At 40.3% G+C, this 13691-nt stretch overlaps 1 protein-coding gene across 9 annotated transcripts in view; it reads right to left on the bottom strand.

The window, feature by feature from the left end:
* Positions 1-13691, bottom strand: part of ABCC9 (ATP binding cassette subfamily C member 9) — a 73884-nt gene that overhangs the window by 14889 nt on the left and 45304 nt on the right. For all 9 annotated transcript variants that reach the window (XM_062616861.1, XM_062616864.1, XM_062616866.1 and 6 more), the window contains 8 exons: positions 11118-11243; positions 10464-10560; positions 8456-8703; positions 7386-7534; positions 6782-6851; positions 5826-5983; positions 2924-3016; positions 200-302 (listed from right to left, as the gene is read on the bottom strand). In XM_062616861.1, coding sequence (XP_062472845.1) covers positions 200-302; positions 2924-3016; positions 5826-5983; positions 6782-6851; positions 7386-7534; positions 8456-8703; positions 10464-10560; positions 11118-11243 — 1044 coding nt within the window. The remainder of the gene's footprint in view (positions 1-199; positions 303-2923; positions 3017-5825; positions 5984-6781; positions 6852-7385; positions 7535-8455; positions 8704-10463; positions 10561-11117; positions 11244-13691) is intronic.

Here is a 13691-nt window from a genome sequence, read left to right as displayed (position 1 = left end):
ACTTGTATTTTCTTACTCCTGGCCAAGGCAGCTGAAAAACCTTTATGGGTTTAACATAAACAATCCTGATCTATTTTAAGGAACAGTGTGTATAATCTCATCGTGAGATTAATTCTCATTATCATCTTCTCTGCATCAGGCAAAGTCTTTGTTTGCTTCCAAGGTTTCAAAACCACGGCTGGGACGAAACTGAACGTACCGTCCTGACCTCCAGCCATCTGTTGGCAGCTGATAGAAATAAGTAGGCAATGTTGTTCGTGTCCGTTAGTTCCAGCATACGTTGTTTAAATCTGGCTTCGTGCCTGCCAAGAGCAAGGTTGTTACAACACATTACACACTCATACACACAAGGATTAAGCATTAAACTTCTGTCCTTCCCCTCCTACCAAACCAAAACTTTCTATCCCTTCTGCTTTTACCAGACTTTGGGTTAAAAACTCTTCCCTAAGGAGTTGTACCTGCTGCCAAGGCTTTCCTTAACCAGGCGGAGCAACACGTACAGCAGCGAGGAATTTGTGCAACAAGATTTGGATCAGAGCCTGTCCCTTTAAAGAGACAAAAGTGCCAACATGCTAAGGACAGGTTTTACTCCCCAGAGAATATCCACTTCCACAGCTGGGGACTGTGGCTGCTGCTGCCCTCCAGTCCTCTCACTGGTGAGTGCTGCCATGGTCCCTCACTTTCTCCTCACAAGCCAGTTACCTGGCCAGCTTCAGGAGTGTTCAACAGGAGTGACATCTCTAAAGTCTCAACTAATGCAGAGTGTAGATTGAGCAGTAGATCAGTGCCTTTCAGCTACTCAGCTCAGCTGTTTTCTCAGGCAGCCACACATTGCCTGAGCAACTCGAAAAACTGCAATGAGGGAGAGCTACAGATCATTCCTGAATTACAAAAATGAATGCTGGAACCTCCACACTGTCACTTGTTTCTTTGTACCCCACGTAATGTCTCTCACATTTAAAAAGCAGTGCAAGGATGTCATAGTGCTAAGAGCTGAAGTGCACTTTGGGAAAGGTGGGGAAACTCTGTGTTGCTGTAAGCGTATTCATGGCACCTTGCAGTACTTCAGGTATGACCTGCAGGCAGATGGAAACCATTTTGTTGTTTCACGTTCTACTGTCTCTTAAATGCCCCCACCTGAATAAACTATCTGAACTTCATTTAGCAGATTATCATCTGTTTTATCATGGCAAGCTCTTTCATTTTAAAGTCTCAGGCCCTGCTGTGAACCACCTGTAACACCTGTTCTGCCACAAACTGCTTTTTACTTTTATTTGCTTTCCCCACTGATACTCTGTTTCCTTCCGCACAGCTTGTAAACATGGCAAGCGACCTCCCTAAAACAACAACTGGTAACAGGAGTGACGCTGGGAGGAACAAAGATGCAAGGACTATTCTGTTTGTCTGCTTTTCTGGCAGCAAAACTCCTGTTTTCCTAACGGAAAATCTGACATGCTCAATCTGTATCTTTTCATCCACATCCAGCTCATCTTCTAGGCAGTTTTAGACTTTTATCCTGTCAGATGACAAACAGCAAAGGTCACTGAAATTGCTTTCTGATCCAATTCAACTTACTCTGGTAAGTTGTGTGAGGGACTACTCTATCCTGGAACATACTGAACTAAAACTGCAGAGGATGACTAACAGGAGTATTAGTAAATATGAGTCTGCTGACAAAAAACACCAGGGACTTCAGGTTTGGTTGACAGTGGAGGACAGGCAGGGAAATGAACTGGATTTTATTAGCACCAGAGATCCTGGAATATTCAAGTGATGGTTATGATGCTTAGTCCTTCCCTGGGGCTCTCTCTTGCTCTCTGTCATCCAAGCCGACATTGTCTTTTCATAAGGTAAGGAAAGGTTAAACCACTCCCAAGAAGTGCTAAGCTCCTCCATCTTTTTCAGGAGATAATGTGATGAAAGGCCACTCTGAACCTCTCAGGAAGCACTCAGCATACATCAGCATCAGGCCTTAATTATGAATTACTGCTTCAATATATCATTCTGGTTGATAAAGCTTGTTAAAACGTTTCTTGTTGACCACTGGCTCACATCTCTTCAACATAGCAACATTTTTTCTTATCCTGCCACAGCACTGTACTAATACCTTGGGGAGTAAAGCTAGCTTGAAGGGATGAAACAGTGTTAAAATTGATCAAATAGCTGTGTAAATAGCACATATCCACTGGCTCGAAATACTAAGTTGTACAGAATGAACACAAGTTACACTTACTGAGGAGTAACATCAAGCTGGCACTTTGGCAAAGTCATGATAGCTATAATGTAGTGAATACACGAGGAGATTTTGGCCCATACTTTTTGTAGGAAGTAGAGAAAAAAATTTATGCATGGAAAATTGGAAAAATTCTCTGAATCTTGTGGAATTTAGTTTTCAGATTTGATTGACAGGCTGGGTTTTGCAATACTAACATCAAGTTCTGTTCTGCTGTAGTTTTCTTGGAAAGTCTGTCAATGTTGCATACTGACTTACAGTTGGAGAGTGGTACAGTGATGTTTGCCTGACTGAGGAGTGGGTTAAATACAGAAATTGTTCAGGTGTACTTGGATAGCACAGCTTATGGGATGTAGCAGGAGGGTCTGAAGAAGTGGTGCCTGTGCCTGCTCCCTGCTGTCCAAGTAAGGCATGGTTAAACTAGACACCTTATAAGTTTAATTACTGTGTCCTAAAAAGGTCATAATCTTTAATTGAGTGTAAAAGCCATATAGATAAATCAGTGCTCCTGAAAATATGCACAAGTGTTTAGAGACATGGCAAAGCAATAGGAAAACAACATCTCTTCTCTTTTTTGAGATGTCTTATTTAAAGTTTACCAAATCCAACAATTTGCCCTCAGACATGCTCCAAGCAAGCTTCATGGGCCAGACCAAACCCCAAGCCTCCCTCATCATTCATTTTTCTCACCTGAATGCTCTAATGGTGGTAAGGCCTTCCGCTGTCTCAGAGAAGTGACAGAGTAAAGGTAGCTGGGTGCTGTCATCAAGTTCCTGGAGGTCCCTGGAGTATGGAAAACAAGACAGCCATTACAATGTGAATATCTTTGTAGAAATTTTATTGCATAGCAGACAAGAACAGACATTTTATGTATTGCACATATTCTTTTCAGGATCGCACAAAATAGTGTTTCTGTAGTATAGAAAGACATTGACATGGGAATATCACATTTCCTTTTTGCCATAGGAGCCTTTGAATCATCTCCCAGCTCCTCCACGACTTAGCTTTTAGTCACACCTAGGCTTCTCTTTGTCCCACAGTGATAATGACATTATCATGTCTCTCCTGGATAAGAACCTGCTGCCCATTTTAGTCAGATCTTAATTACCTTTTCTTCTCAAACATTCTAATTTATTAATATAATTACTTAAATTTAGAACAGCTGATTTTAAACTTTATAGCATATTATTTGTGGCTCTTAGATCAGGTATAAAATAGAGTTTGTATATCTGTAAATATATCTATTTTATTGCAACTCTATCTGCTGGCCTAACAAAAAGGATGCCTTTCCATATAAACCTTGCGTTGCTTTGAGTATCTGTAAATAGCACAAAATGCTGAACGTAAAGTATAACAGTAGTGTTAACATTACCACATTGGTTAAATAGAGACAGCAATGACAGAGAAATAATATGAATGAGAAATTTCCTCAATTATTCAGCCATGGTGTTTTCAAGACATGCATGGGACAAGGATATGTAAGTCTAAATTTCCAGTCTTCTGAAACAGGAATGTTTTCCAACCACAGAGACAAATACATCTTTCTCTAACACTCTGCCATTGGCATAGCAGCCAGTTGTATAAACAGAAAAGAAGCCAAATCTTTAGATATTTAAACTCTTTATCAAACTCTTACTATGCACACTGTTTTAGCTAGGCCAGGAGAAATAACTGCTCCATGATGCTGAATGTTACAGTATACAGAACTGAATTTGCTGCTTATGTTTTGATGATAAGTATGCCCTCTTTCAAATTTGTGATGGAGAATACACAGAAGTTTTTGAGAGATATAGTGGAATATACAACAAAGAATCAAAGTGCTACAAGAAATCTGTAAATATTTGCATTTCTAAAAATTAGTGAAGTTTATATGCCTAGAAAGTACAGCATGCAACCAAGTTATAAATACTGGCTGAAGCTATTCCTTCATCCTACATTTCCCAAGACTATTTTTTCTAGAAATAAATTGGATATATTAATTTCTGTTATGGATTGAAAGAACACAAATCAGCCTTGAATGCCTCACAAATGATTTAAGAGAGGTCAATTTAAACAGATTTAAAAAAAAAAAAAGGGAAAAAAAGCATTTGCTGATAGATTTCGCCAGAAAACTATAAGGGAATAAAATGGGTGAGGTAGTTATGCACTTGCAGGGCCAATGGGTGTATGTGTGTGTGTGCTGATTTAAGCTGATTAACCTTTTGCAGTCTTGCATGGTATGACTACTAGTACAGCATGTGGGAAAACTGAGTTTGGAGACAGATGGAGAATTTACTCTCATATATTAAATAAAGAAATAGTAGTATTTCCCTGAGGTCTAATACATCAGATTTTGCCTACTTTTGTGTATCTTAAGTAAGAAGTTTAAACTGTGTGCACTGCTATGTGAGGCAAGACAGGGTGTCACTCATAAGACTACAATGGCTTTAAAACCAAAAATTAGGTCTGCTGATTCCTCAGCCACCCTGAGACCTGGTGTACTGCCACATACAGCTTTACTTTGGAAACCCAGGAGGGAAAGAACAAAGTTTCTGAAAAAAAATCAGAGAATTTAAGCAAATTATTTCAGAATTAAACATTTTTTGTTTGTGCTTTCTGATTGTAGGGTTTTCTCATGAATAAATCTCCTTATAAATTCTGAGGAAAGGTGACGAAAAGTAGGGTAAGGTGAAGCTAACTAATTGACATGTTACTCTGTGCCCCTCCTGCTCCATTGATTTAAGATGAATAACTGACACAATTATTTCTCAGGCTACCTAAGAGTTTTCTCTGTGAAACCAACTGTACTGCTATGCTCAGTTGAAAATCACTGTGTCTTTTAACTGGATACTGCAAAACAGCAGCTAATACTTTACCCTGTGCCTACTGCAAAGACAGGACCAGAAGAGACAGCTGCTAACTGTTCTGCCTTCCCTGATGGTCAGCAGGCACCTTGATCGGTATTTTTAAGTATTAGAAAGTGGAATAAATCCAGCTATAAATCATGACTGAATTTAAGAAAAAACTTCTAATGGCTTTCTTAAGATGTTTTACCAAATTATGTGATTAATTTAGCACTAGAAGCATGACTAAGAAATCATCACACTCGTTCTCCTAAAAAATTGTACTCTTTATAACCAGCCAAGCCGTTCTGAATATGAAATGTTGCTGTACAGTGGGAATTATATTCTGTGGAGTTTTTTTTCCCAATATGAAGAAAAATCCATGACTGATGTTATCCAGGAAATTATTTTCCATTCTCTACTAACCCTCAAAAGATCAAAGAGGAGCTTTGACCAGATGCAAGCTGGCTCAGTTGATTAACAAACTTCATGCTCATCTGACTCTACAGCCAATGGTGTACAAAAGTGATACAACTAGTATTACTTCCCAAATACCCCATTTGTAGTCATATCAGCTTGAAACATCCTCCATTGTATGTTTCACAATCATTTCAGGATCAAAAGTGGGCCATTGCCATTTTGCCATTGCCATTTTGCCAATGGCCATGGCCATTTTCTTATACTAGCTCCTATAGCTTCACAATACATCGCAATTCTTATGTACAATTTTTTTCTAGAAGAAATTTTCGGGTCAGCTTTTTAATACGTACTTGGAAGCAACTCTGAAGTATTTCTGGATGAAATAAAATGCTATCCCAAGTGGCACGAGGGCAACAAGGAACCATGGAGTGGCATAGGAGATCATTCCGATGGCTGACAGGCACAGTAAGGTGGACCGGGTAAGAGACTCCAGTGTAGGTGGAATGTGCTAGAGTGAAATACATAACACAAAAGACACTGGTAATACCCCTATATGCCTTTTTCTATAGAGGACCATAGGGAAAGAGGAATGATATCACCTTGTGCTCACTGATTTTCCTTATGTCAGGAGCCTTTATATTTCTGTGTGTTTACTATTAAAATAAGCAAGGGTTAAAAAGTCAGTAGTGTTTTTTTTTTAAAGGTCAGTGATTCAAAGATCACAGGGAAATAGGAGACATTTGCACCTCATTTAACTGGATAGAAAGAGAAAATTATTCTTGATATCCCAAATATTTAGAGGAACAGAATGTTCTTTCTCAGAGCCTCGTAATTTTCCTTCCATGTTCTCATCACCCTTACATTCAGGATTATTGTTCATCCAGACATTTTAATTCAGAGCCATAGTGAAAGCATCCCTTTCTCTCCCTGAATGTTGTAAATTCACATTTGCTACAGCCAGGATGCAACATTTACTTGTCAAGTATAACCCCATACAGTTAGTTATTATATTCTATATGGTTTTGAGCCCAAAATCTAGTGTTTTTCTAATCCATATCTTCCAACATAAGCAACCAGACTGCATCTGAGGAAATTAAGAGCCACCATCTCCCACCAGGCCTATTCTAACAGTTACCCACCTTTATTACTAATGTGTGTGCTTTCTATTTTGTGTTTTCTATTATCATTCCCAGAGCTTCTTTTTGCCTTTCTCCACTGAATATTTTAATAAATCACCTTATTCAGTAGCTAAATGAAAATTTACAAAGCCAAGATGTAATAAAACAGAATGTATTGATATGTCTACCTGATCAATGATATTTGTATCAGCAGAGAAGCGATTTAGAATTAGCCCCAATGGAGTCATATCAAAGAATCTGTTGAAAAAATTAGAAACAAAAAGTTACCTTAAAAGGAATTCTAGTTTTGGGTAAAGAGCCCAGTCAGACAGAACACAGAGCTATGTGCAGCCATTTTCTAAAACCAAGTGATAAATAACATATCAAAATGTCTGCATCCTGACTTTCTAAATGCTTCTTTTGCCATTCTCCCCAAAAACTAAGTCTCCTCTTCCAAAAACTTACCATCTTGCCTCCTGCTCTTTCATTCTGCTCCTTCATCCATGCTCCCTCAAGACTGAAGATCCCCTCTAAAGATTATGACATTTCCCTGGCTGCTACTTAACCTTCCTGCATAGTACTGGGCACCAGAACTCAGCTGAATTTCACATGCTTTTACATGGATTTTTTTCTCCTGATGATCTTACTAGTCATTTCCATTTTTTAGGGCTTGAAAAAAACAGGGCAATTGCAAGAACTTTTCACAAGACTAACCTCCCATTTACAAAACCAATAGGTTTCGACTATAACATTGACTGTAACTCTTCAGGAGGAACATTATTTTTGTTGTACCTAATTGGCCCAAGGATGATCTTGTTAAGGAGATTATGGTGTAGGTTCTTGGCTGCTGTGAGGCCCATCCACTCCACAGTCAGAGATGTGATGAGACAAAGGACAATTCCTGCTCCAGAGAGGATGCTGAAGACAGCTACATGATAAGTCTAATAAAATGACAAATAAATCAATCCTAGAAATAAACACACATTTCTCTTTTCCACTAGGAAGTTCCCAAGGTATGTGGTACCAAGTAGCTAGTATGTCACATTTCTTACATGACATAATTCTGTTAATAGAATCTTTCATAAATAAAAGAACTATGATGGAACTGCAATTCATTAAGTTCACATAATTAGAAGATCTGGCAGTACTAAGATCCCTCAACCTACTGATGAGTAACTTTCAAGACCTTGAAGTCATAGTACTTAGAACTGTTAAGATTGACTAACTGGACAAATACAAAAGTACACAAACTGAAGTCAAGAAGCTTAAACAACCAAAGTAGAACCTCTCAAGATTTAAAGCATTTGAGAGATGTTAGAAAGTTCCACTTTATTAAATTCAAGCACCACAAAAATTCCCAGAGCAGATCCCAAACTAATCTACCAGGGTTACAACACATTTAAGTCTTCTGAAAGTACACTAAGTGGATTCCAGTGAGATATTTGTATATGACTCAAATTTACAGTTATAAGCAGTTTGTATTTAAGCAGTACATTTGAAGACTAATTTTTTCCCCTTGACAGGACATTACTGGAGAGCCAGTACTTAGGAAAATGGGGTCATTGACTTAGGTGTTAAAAAATACAGATGAAAAAGTTTACTATGAGATTCATTTCTTCAAAAAATCATTTTTCTTACATCAAACACTGGCTTCTGTTTCAGTTTTGCATGTTTGAAAATATTAATAAAATTTGAATTCTCTTATTTTTTAGCATGAACAATTCATCCATCCTATATAATAATCTATCTCAGTATATGTATCTGTCCAGTCTAGCTGGCTTCTAGATGAACAGCAAATAATTACTTTTGAACATATATTTTTCTTCTATTTTTGCCCTGTCAAGCATCAAGATGTGGCCTACCTTATTTGTGCTCTTATCATCGTCAGCATTCCTGACTTCATTTGCATTGTCCCTGGATGTCCAAGTAGCAAGCCAGTAATCTATGGCCACTATAACTGAGTGTTTCAACAACTTTGAGAAAATCATCAGAAAGAGCAAGAAAAATCCTCCAGAGGTTAGATATCTCCAGCAGGTTTTCCATGGCATCTTTGTCCTGAGCCTCATGACAGTTGACATATTATCATCTTCATCTTCTTCCTCTTCTTCCTCTGTGAGTCAGACATTTGATCAAGTTAGCACAGAGTCAATATTAGGAATTATATTTGGTTTTACTGGATTTGGTTAACTTCTTTTGTTTTGAATTTTAGTTTTAATGGCAAAATTCAATTTGTCATTTAAAACAAACACTTCAGACATATTTTCATAAGACTGCCCTTGTGCTCTTTGCACAACTCTATAGATTTTGTTAATATTTTTGTAAATCAGGTCTTCAGTACTGACTATTTATAGTAGACACTAGGCCTTTCCCAATTTGTTCAGCTGCTTTTATTATACAGTCAGCAGAGCACTTTGGGTAGCATGGAAGATTCTAGAAAGCTACCCAAACCTTTCTATCCAGGGTCTCCATCATCTGTTGCATGAGAGTTGAATATTGCCTTTATTCAAGAGTTTTGACTATGAAAAAATGATAATAGTTCCCATTATACTGAAATACAACTGGTGGACGACTGCTGCCACAGGAAATATGTATTTCAGAGGTGCATGAACATGACATTTAAAAATTGGTTTTTTCCAAGTAATAAGTATACATCTCACAGGCTTAAAGGCTGTGCCTGGGGAAGAAAAATACTGACTTGCTCTTGACAGCCCTGAACTAACAGCATTTCCACTCATTTCTTATTTTGAACCTTAAAAATTAATTAGTGATTTTGTCATTTCTTGAAAGGTGAAATTCTACACTTCTGGGGACACAGAGACTTTGTGTACATTCCCTAGGTCACATAATAAGTATGGATGACCTGGAATGCAGTGCCAGGTTATATTTCTGTCCTGAAGAAATTGTTTTCTGTTATGTGTTTTCTGATCTGAGTGATGTGATGTCTGCTTTTTGCAGGCCTTCTGTGGCCTTCTTTTTCCCGTGTTTTCTATCATACTCCACAATGAAGATACAGGTTTTTGTCAAAGTTTTCTTCCACCGACCGAAATGAGGGGCTTGGGAATAACCTCAACCTAAACTCCTCAGGAATTAAACTGAGAAAGTGTACTGATGACTGCACACAGAAAAAGGTGCTCTGCTCAGCTCTGCCAAAGAAGCATGAAGCCAACAAAATATTTCCATCTTAAGGGCTCTGGCTCCAGCTCTGCCTATTGTACAGTGATTGGGGATCTCTTCAAAATGGAGCAATCCAGGATCTAAAGACCTATGACTTCAGATGGCAATCCATTGTGAGCATTGCCAGACGAATCACAAGGAAGCACTATTAATAGCCAGTGGCCATTCTGTGATCACTCCAGTCAACATGACGGTGATAATCCCTGCAATTAGGACTCCTGCTGAGTTAAGGTGAAGGCTGCAGTTTGCCTGTTCTCTTCCCTAGCACAAGCTTTCTGCTTGTCAGGGATGACAACTCCTTTTGGGCCTGGTCTAACATCCCAGGGATGTTCTTGATGGGTCTCATTCCCAGCTGCTAATATCCAACTCTTCTGCTTCCTGCCCCACTTTAGAGGTGTTACAATTCTTCCACTCATTTTACTTCTGTCTTGCTCCTCAATAACTCTAGGCAGTATGAGTTAGCAAGAAATTAACTTCTTTTGGCACACTCTAATTGCTGCATAATTGTTGACAAACATATGGAGAATCCCTTAAACAAAGTCATATTTTAACAAGTAGAAGTATTGAACTTTCCACTGTTGATATCAAATGTTATTAAACATCCTTATACTTCGTTGCTAAGAACTGCTAGCTATTCAAGTGAAAAGAGAATGAAACACAGTAATAAAGAAAATAAGGTGAAATGATAAAACATACCTTCATCTTCATCTTCCAGTTGTGATTTGGATTCTCTGGGGTACATGGCCCTTCTAAGGGTTTTTCTCTCAAGGGTAGTCTGGTCAGCTTCCATATCCTGTAATAAAGAAATTTATTCATTGAGAGCTTATCTGCCTGCCACTGTGGTCGCACCAACAGTAACCTCAAAGAGACTTTATTTGGATCTTTTAGTTCATAGAATGTGAAAGCACAGTATTTTAAAATTTATCTTTCAGAAAAATTTGCTTTGTTCACTTCCCTCTCTCTTTCTTCTATTCTTTCATTCCCACTCTTCTGAAGTTAAAAACTTCAAAAATAATTTTTAGGTAAATGCTCATGGCAATAACAGAATAAAAGGCTAAGAGACACTTTAAGAAGACTATTACTCCATCCTTTGCCCCAGCAAAGGATCAGTTGTGTACCATATTACAAAAGCACGTTTCCTTAATGGAATTATACTTCCCACCCATGACAGATATATCACATACTTCTTAGACAATCTATTCCAGTCCTTAAAGTTCCTTAGAGTTTATGTGTTATTTTTTCCTAGTGTCTAATTTAAAACTTGCTTTCTGACATGGCTTTTTTTCAGAATTTAACTGAAAATGATTTCTTTTTAGAAATATCATCCTTCCCCAAAATGCTCCCTTTTACCTTTTCCAATTCTTGATCTTGGCGATTCATCAAGGTTTTCCAGTGTTCATATAGCTCAATATCCTTGTTTTGGATATCCTTTAGCGTCCCTTCTCTAAGCACCATGCCATCTTTCATTGCTATGATCTAGGGAGGAAAGCAGCCAATACCTCTACTCAGCAACATAGATACCATATCACTGACTTGGATCCTACAACACATAGAATCATAGAATCATTAGGATTGGAAAGGACCTTAAGATCATCCAGTTCCAACCCCCCTGCCGTGGGCAGGGACACCTCACACTAAACCATATCACCCAAGGCCTCGTCCAACCTGGTCTTGAACACCACCAGGGATGGAGCATTCACAACCTCCCTGGGCAACCCATTCCAGTGCCTCACCACCCTAACAGGAAAGAATTTCCTCCTTATATCCAATCTAAACTTCCCCTGTTTAAGTTTTAACCTGTTACCCCTTGTCCTGTCACTACAGTCTCTAATGAAGAGTCTCTCCCCAGCATCCCTATAGGCCCCTTCAGATACTGGAAGGCTGCTATGAGGTCTCCACACAGCCTTCTCTTCTCCGGGCTCAACAGCTCCAACTTCCTCAGCCTGTCTTCACACAGGAGGTGCTCCAGTCCCCTGATCATCCTCGTGGCCCTTCTCTGGACTTGCTCTAACAGTTCCATGTCCTTTTTATGTTGAGGACACCAGAACTGCACACAATACTCCAGGTGAGGTCTCACAAGAGCAGAGTAGAGGGGCAGGATCAACTCCTTCCACCTGCTGGTCACGCTCCTTTTGATGCAGCCCAGGATATGGTTGGCTTTCTGGGCTGCAAGCAGACACTGCCAGCTCATGTTCATTTTCTCATCAACCAGCACCCCCAAGTCCTTCTCTACAGGGCTGCCCTGAATCTATTCTTTGCCCAACCTGTAGCTGTGCCTGAGATTGCTCTGACCCAGGTGTAGGACCTTGCACTTGGCATGGTTAAACTTCATAAGGCCGGCATCAGCCCACCTCACAAGCGTGTCAAGGTCCCTCTGGATGCCATTCCTTCCCTCCAGCATATCAACCGAACCACACAGCTTGGTGTCATCGGCAAACTTGCTGAGGGCGCACTCAATCCCACTGTCCATGTCAGTGACGAAGATGTTGAACAAGACCGGTCCCAACACCGATCCCCAAGGGACACCACTCGTTACTGGTCTCCAGCTGGACATTGAGCCATTGACCACAACTCTTTGTGTGCGGCCATCCAGCCAGTTCTTTATCCACCGAGTGGTCCATCCATCAAATTGATGTCTCTCCAATTTAGAGACAAGGATGTCGCCTGGGACTGTGTCGAACGCTTTGCACAAGTCCAGGTAGATGACATCAACTGCTCTACCCCTGTCCACCAGTTCTGTAGCCCCATCATAGAAGGCCACCAAATTGGTCAGGCAGGATTTCCCCTTAGTGAAGCCATGCTGGCTGTCACCAAGAACCTCGTTGATTTTCATGTGCCTCAGCATGCCTTCCAGGAGAATCTGCTCCAAGATTTTGCCAGGCACAGAGGTGAGACTGACTGGTCTGTAGTTCCTTGGATCATCCATTTTCCCCTTCTTGAAAATGGGGGTTATATTTCCTTTTTCCCAGTCACTGGGAACTTCACCTGACTGCCATGATTTCTCAAATATGATGGCCAGGGGCTTAGCAACTTCATTCTCCAGCTCCTTCAGGACCCGCAGATGGATTTCATCAGGACCCATGGACTTGTGCACGTTCAGATTTTTAAGATGGTCTCAAACCAGTTCCTCTCCTACAGTGGACCTGAGGTCTTCATTCTCACAGTCCCTGCATCTGCCTTCCAAGACTTTTGTGGTGTGGTCAGAACCTTTGCCAGTGAAGACCGAGGCAAAAAAGTCATTCAGAACCTCAGCCTTCTCCAAATCCTGTGTAGCCAGTTCTCCCAAGAGCTTCCTTGTCTGTTTTTTATTTGCTATGTACGTGCAGAATCCCTTCCTGTTATCCTTAACATCCCTAGCCAAGTTTAATTTGAACTGGGCCTTAGTTTTCCTAACCTGGTCCCTAGCTTCCTGGACAACATCCCTGTACTCTTCCCAGGCCACCTGTCCTTGCTTCCACTTTTTATAAGCCTCTTTTCTCATTTGAATTTTCCTCAGGAGCTCCTTATCCATCCAAGGAGGTCTCCTGGCCCTCCTGCTGCACTTCCTTCTGGTTGGGATGCAACACTCCTGAGCTTGTAGTAGGTGATCCTTGAATATCAACCAAGAGTCTTGGCCCCCCCTGCCCTCTAGGGCTATATGCCATGGAACCTTACTAAGCAGGTTCCTGAAGAGGCCAAAGTCTGCTCTTTTGAAGTCCAGGGCAGTGAGCTTGCTGCATGCTCTTCTCACTGTCCTGAGGATCTCAAATTCGAGCATCTCATGATCGCTGCATCCAAGGCTGCCCTGGAGTGTCACATTTCCAACGAGCCTTTCACTGTTGGTGAGCACAAGGTCAAGCATGGCACCTCTCCTTGTTGGCTCCTCTATTACTTGCAGAAGGAAGTTGTCTTCCACACAGTCGAGGAACCTCCTGGATTGCTTGT

Source organism: Pezoporus occidentalis, unplaced genomic scaffold, assembly GCF_034315485.1.
Source record: "Pezoporus occidentalis ecotype Australia unplaced genomic scaffold, CSIRO_AGI_Poc_V1 ctg19, whole genome shotgun sequence".
Classification (NCBI taxonomy): Eukaryota; Metazoa; Chordata; class Aves; order Psittaciformes; family Psittacidae; genus Pezoporus; species Pezoporus occidentalis.
Note: the sequence above shows the minus strand (reverse complement) of the source record. Positions and strands in the feature narration are given on the sequence as shown.